The sequence below is a fragment of the Apteryx rowi genome, unplaced genomic scaffold (assembly GCF_003343035.1).
Source record: "Apteryx rowi isolate R43461 unplaced genomic scaffold, aptRow1 scaffold_1046, whole genome shotgun sequence".
NCBI classification, from domain to species: Eukaryota; Metazoa; Chordata; class Aves; order Apterygiformes; family Apterygidae; genus Apteryx; species Apteryx rowi.
This window is the reverse complement of record NW_020447249.1, coordinates 125,741-132,101: the sequence shown is the minus strand read 5'-3', so window position 1 is coordinate 132,101 and position 6,361 is coordinate 125,741. Positions and strand designations below refer to the sequence as shown.

Here is a 6,361-nt window from a genome sequence, read left to right as displayed (position 1 = left end):
CGGCCTAGGGACTAGCCTGCAGCCTGGTGGGAGGACGGGGCGGGGGGCGAGCCGAGCCGGCAGGTGAGGTTGGCCATGTGTCGCGAGCCGCTTGTCTTGAGCGGCTGTGTTGCGCTCTGGTTGTCCGGGTGTTTACAAACAGAGTTCAGTCAGTGTAGTGAAACTGTGTTAGCTGAACCGCAAAGCCGGGTCCTTAACGCCACTGCTAGCGGGAGTGGGGGGAAATGTTAGCGGGACATGAACCACTGTGCTGTCAAACCGTACTCGGAGGAGCACGGAAGAGTTCGGGGTGAAATAAGTTTTCTCCGCGCTGCGGTAGCGGTTCTGTAATGCTACATGGGGTGGCAGATTCCTTCCCCAAAAGTCTGGCGTAGACATGGTCATGGGGATGAAGAGCTGCAGTATACCTAGGCTTTGGTTTTTTTCTGTTCCTTTTAAAAAAAAAAAAAAAGTTTAGATGCCATCGGACACCTTGGGAGGTTTTCCCCGTGTTAGTGCAGTGGTGTCACAAGGTGGCAGATTTTGAGATCTGAGCACTTAGGTCCTCTCCAAGCAGGAGTTAGTCCTCTACCTGCAACCATGTTGAAGCACTGTATGTAGGAGAGATCCCATATGTCTTCACGGTACATGGGAACCATTCTGTGTGTGTATAGCTACTCCTTCCGAGTACTGTAGTTCAGGAAATCCAGAGAACAGCAATCCTGTCATTTAGACAACTTGGTTCTTTAACATATAATCTTGTACTCTAGGGAAAGCAGATTGCTACCCTACTGCCATCAAATGTTTAACGGCAGGTGCACAGTTTGCATGGTTCATATCCCCCGTGTGGGCCAACTTAACTGCCACTTGTGCTAGAAGTAGTGCAGTGTGGAGGCCTTTTCCTGATCTGAGACCTGCAGCCCATGTCGTGTTACAGAACAGCTGGTAAAGTCATTTACCCTGGGTCATGCCTAAAGTTAGAATGGGAGTGTTAAAGTTGAGGTGGGCTCATCCACTCTTTTCCCTTGGTCTAGCACAGCACAGTGGTGTGGAATCACTCACAAACTGAGTGAAAACATCAGGGTTGTAGGAGTCTCGTGTCTGTGTGCTCTGCTTCACTGTTTCCCTCTGATTTCAAAGGAGGAGGAGGAGGAAGACAGCAGCCCTGGAGTGTCCTTCTCGCTCTCTTCAGAAGAGTCAGAGATGGAGCCCGAGGAAGAAAGGATCCGTTACAGCCAAAGACTGGTCAGTATTGGCCCTTACCAATTGAATTCTGTTCTTAGTGCTGTTTCAATTGAAGGAAGAAAAGGCTTTTACTAGCAACAGGTTTAACAACCTAAAAAAGGCATTCAGGTGCGTAGCTACAGCCTGCCCAGAGATATTAGCTTAGCGGGCAGTGAGTTAGATGACTTGGTGGGTCCAGTTCATTTAACAAACTTTGTCTGAATGGAGGGCACCAGCCCAGCACATGGCTACTGAGAAGGGGAGGGTTGGGGGCTGAGTCTGAATAAGATGAGTYGGAAAGCTGCTGGATAAAAATGTGTGTCAGTGTTGCTTCTTGCACAGCAGGTTTTCTCCATGTGTTTGTAACAAGCAGAGAAGCTGAAATACACAGTGTGTGTGCGCGTTATGTTGGTCTGGACTTGATTTGAGCATGCTGCGAAATCTGAGAAAACCAGCTTCAGCTTAAAGCTCAAATTTTACTTGTGCTTGTGCACATGTGCATGTATCTTCTCCTGATATCTTCTTTTGGAGGGAGCTGTTCCAAAAGTAGGGTCCTAATGAGGCTCTGTCAGGAACTGGGCTTGTCTGATGTTTGTGCTAATGTTCAGGGGTCGCACAAAGCTGCCGGTCTCTAAGTTGGGCCACAACTGTGAAAAGCTTGGGAGCAGCTGCTCTGAGTGTCTGAGATGATATTCGTGGTGATTGTGAGCAGGACCGTGTTCCCGGTGGGGAAGCAGTAGAAGCTGGTATGTTTTCTTCAGGTCAATTCCTCTTTGTTTTGAGGAAGCTGTAACTGTCTGAGAAGGCTGGGTGCCAGCACTGTGATAGTCGAGCTTGTGATGGGGTTCATCTCTAAGTCACCGTGGTATATGTACCCTCACCTTCAAGCTACTGTCTGTAATAGTTAAATCTTTATCCTTTAATGCTCTGAAATCTTTTGGTGAGAGGCAGTGTGATACTCTTTGCGGTAAGCTTTGCCCTAGAGTAAACAGTTCTTGTTGCTCTTTTGTTGCTGCTCTGTGCCTTGCCATAGAAAAGGTACAGAGGAAGTGTAGCCAGCACTCGCCTTGTAGGTGGTCTAGGGATGGAAATCTTCTAGTGAGATTATTAAGCGGTTGTTAAGCAGTAGTTGCTGTGGAAGAAAAGATATTGTGTAGCTTGTGGTTGGTCCAAAGACCTGGTTTACTGAAGGCCTGCTCCTTTTTCTGGTGCTTCTCTGTATCTATTGCATATTCACATTTTACAGACAGGGTTGTCACACCGGATGGTAGTCAGGCTGCTTAGTCCACTTCAGGAAACTGAAGTGACTCTGATTTGAAATGGTTTTTAATCTTTTCTTTTTGAGAGATTCCTTTTTAAAAAAAAAAAAAAAAAAACCCTCTGGTATGTCTGTGGACCCTTCAAGATGGCTTGTTTTTTCCCAAATGCTTTGGTGGATACTTTAATTTGGCAGTGCTGCTGAAAGCAGCAGTCCCACCTCCTCCCTCATCCTGATGCACTTGTTCCAACAACTGTGCAGCGTACAGTTCAAGGTGCCGATTTGACTGGAAACTAGCTGTTTCTATAGCCAGTGGTTGGGGTGTCAGGGTAGTTTCCTTTGGAGGCAATGCCAAGCTCAGGTTTTAGTTAAACTACGGCCTTAGCTACGCTGTGGCCCTGCTGAAGTAACTCGGGATGGCTGGACAGAGGCAAGGCTGTGCAGTTGAATGGGACTATTGGCCAGGACACTTAGTAGTTTAAAAATGCTTATAATCTCATAAATAAAAAATAGCAGGAGGAGTTGCTGTCCTAGCATAGGTGGCCTGAACTCCGGCACAATATGCTAAGCTGGATAAATGGCTACACACTGCTGAGCTGCGTGCTTAAGGGGCTTGGAAAGGCGCACGGGTAGCAAGCAGAGGATGCGGCTCACCTAGGCTGCTTTGGCCTCATGTACATTGTTGTGTCCCTGCTGGCCTGAAGCCCAGAGGAGGAGGGATGACCCTTGTGTGGTAGGTGAGGCTTAGTTCATGCCTCCTGCTTCAGTCTTCCTGGGAACTGCCAACCTGTTAACATGTCTCACTGCACCAGTGGAGCTCCTTTTTTGATGGACCATTTAAAAAAATTTTCTAAGATGCATGCTCTCAACAACTCATCTCGCTGAGGTTTGGTGAGCTGTTCCCTTAGCTAGTGTTTCCAGCCCTTGCAGAACAAGGCATCATAGGTGAATTATCCAGGAAGGTAAAATGATCTGATTATGATTTATCTGAATATTCTACTCCCACAGGTGCATTGATCTTGGGAGATGGTTTTAATATGACTGCATTAAAACTTCTAGGGTAGGGGAACAGGGAATTGGTAGTACAGAATATGTTTCTGCTGCTGTGACAGTTTCCCTTGTGCGTAACTGGGCATCAATGTGGGCCCGTTAGCAAAAGAATATATATATTAAAAAAATACACCAGCAGAGTCTTCTTGGTGTGTAATCCCAGCCTTAAAACCAGTCAGGATGTAGAAAAGGCCTCAAGCTTTCTGTTTGTTGTGTCCTGAGCAATACTGTTACTTTGCATTTGTTCAGTGAAGATCTGATCTATGAATGTTTTTTAAATGGATTTATCAGTATTGGTTAGGCATCTGGGTTGTAATAAGAAATTCACCTCTGCTTTGGATGTAATTGCACTCCTGCAAGCGTTCTCTGCCAGTTCACACATCTCTCTACAGTATAATAATATTCACATTAGGTGGGTCGCACTGCTCTAACTGTGCTTGCTTCTCAGTTCAAACCATAAATCCATGACTCCCGAGGTGATAAGTCTGGCTGAGTTCATCTGGACACAACGTTATCGGTGTTAAGGGTGTCTTGCTTCCATCTGAAGCGATTAAACTGGGGAAAAAGCTGTGTGCCAGCAAATTCTGGGAGGCCAATGTGGGTAGGGGAAGACAGCCTATGGACAATGCTGCTTAAGCAGGGGAAAGCATGGCAATGGTTAAGGGACATCTGTGTTCCCCACATAAAGGGTGAGCTGCGTCTCCCCACTCTGCGAGTAATGGAGGATGGGACTCATCAGACACTGTGGAGTAGTCTTCTACTAAGCCTGTGTATATCTTACTGCAGGACTTCAGAGATTGTTTTGAAGCGCTGGCTTTATAAGCTGTGGATGCACATTTATAAGGCCTTAATCAAGGATCCGAAATGCTCTGTTGTATCCTGAGGCCTGGGTGACAGTCCAGCCCCTGGCACTAACAACGTCATGGTCCCTCTCTGTGACTTGGAAGTCTGCTGGCTGTCACTTGGTGGTCTCACCCAGCCCATGTCACAACAGGCTGCCCAGCTCCCTGCAGGGAGGCCAAGGACACACTGGCACCTGAAGCCTGAACTTCTTAAGGGCAGGAGTGGCAACCTGAGCAGCTCTGGCTAAGGATTAACAGTCCTGGGGGAAAAAGAAATTCAGCTGATCTGGTACTGCAGTGGTCAGATACCCTGCCTGGTTCAGGCTCTCCAAACTGTTTTCTCAGAGTACATCTTTTCCCTTGTACCAACTCTGATGTTCTCCAGGACCTTTGTGAGCTGATTTGAGACTCTGAGGAGAAACTGTTGCATGTTATATGTTGTTTACCTTTTGGTAAGGTTAGATGCGTGTCAGATCCTCAGGTGTGAGGAGGGGTAGCAGGGAAGGAATCTCCTGGTGGCATTTGGGAGCTGTTAGATAGACTTACCAGTACATCTCTAGAAACAGCTGTCAGGGGGTGGTTTGACGTAACATTTTTCTGAAGACGTGCATGGCTCCTCTGAGTTGAGGTGTGCATGCCTTCTGGTAACAGCATTGACTGATTGTGTGATGTTCCACCAAGGAAGGATTTCTCATTTACTCCAGTGATCACCCCACATGAAGCCCATTTACCCATCCAGAACTATGTGAATTCATGGAGCCGAGGAGCAATTTCTCAGCGTCGTGCATGGCTGTTATCTTACTGGTGCTTTTGTTCTTCTGCAAGGGAATTCTTGAGACTGGCTCTCTATCTCCCAATGAATGAATCTCCAGCTAAACACATTGCTGCCCTCTAATTTAGTATCCAATGTGTGTGTTTTAGAGCCACATTTGAGTACTGCCAAGCTGGGAATCTCTTTCCATTGGTGAGGCTCTGTTGGGTTGTTTTCTTTTCTGTCTGCTCAGGCCAACCCTCCTGCTTCCCTAGATAAGCCAGTAGTATAGTCATAAAGGCTCTCTGAGAGACTGTTGGTAATGCAGGAATGTTGGTGCTGGCCAGTGGATTTCGGGATGAGAGGGGAGACTGCTGCTTTTGGCCTTGGCATGTCTCATATCAGTGGGAACATCTAATGTCGGGGGGGCGAGACTCCCAAGGAGCACAAGCAAAAAATTCTTCCTTTGATCCACAGGCTGTTTGCTGACAGCCAGTGCCCTTAGCGTAGATGCAGGGCTGAGCTGGTTTCTGCAAACGATGGGCGTGTTGGGTATTGGAAGTGTCAAGAAATCTCACCTTCTGCCTTCTCCAGGGACTAATTCTATGAGGTCTATATTGTGAATTAAGACTAGCAAACTCCATGAATCAAGAGTTGGGATTAGCTCATCACTGAAGTGGTGCTGTAAGCTTTCAATGACAACACTCAGGGCAAGGGATGAAGAGCAGCAGTGCTGGATCACTTCAGAATGGCTTGGTGGGGGGGGGGAAGCATAGCAGGTGAGTGTAATTACCTTAAGGAGAAAACCTACGGGTCGTGGTCTCTGATGCTGTCAAGTCAGCAGGCTTTATCTCAGGGTGTGGTTCCAGTTTAGGATTGCTTGTGTGGAAGAGCTGGTTTAAGAGGTTCCCTCCCTCTGTAGTTGCCTCAGGAGCTGATGCCCCTGAGACGGGTGCTGCTTCCAGAGGGTTGCGGATCATGCCCTAGATGAAAGCTGGCAGGGAGACACCTATTCCAAATTGTTTTCTGTGCTGGATTAGTGGAAGAGCTGCCCCACCAGCGAACCTGACAAGAGTGGAGAGGCGGCAAGCGGAGATGGGGAGACAGGGTGGGGTAGGAACCTCTTAAACTGGCTCTGCTGCTAGAGAGATCGGGTGGTGGAGCCGCACCCTCCATCGGGGCCGTGGTAATGCGCTGCCCCRTGGCAGGCAGTCTCGGGCTCAGCCACAGCTCCTCTGCTGAGGTGTTAGGGTGCGC

The 6,361-nt window shown here is 47.9% G+C and overlaps 1 protein-coding gene across 2 annotated transcripts in view; it reads left to right on the top strand.

Moving 5' to 3' along the window:
* Positions 1-1,098: 1,098 nt before the first annotated feature.
* KDM2A (lysine demethylase 2A) overlaps positions 1,099-6,361 on the top strand; it is a 54,695-nt gene continuing 49,432 nt past the window's right edge. The window contains exon 1 of one of the 2 annotated variants that reach the window (XM_026067670.1): positions 1,099-1,224. In XM_026067670.1, coding sequence (XP_025923455.1) covers positions 1,183-1,224 — 42 coding nt within the window. In that variant the 5' untranslated portion in view covers positions 1,099-1,182. The remainder of the gene's footprint in view (positions 1,225-6,361) is intronic. The other variant, XM_026067661.1, reaches the window with a different exon arrangement.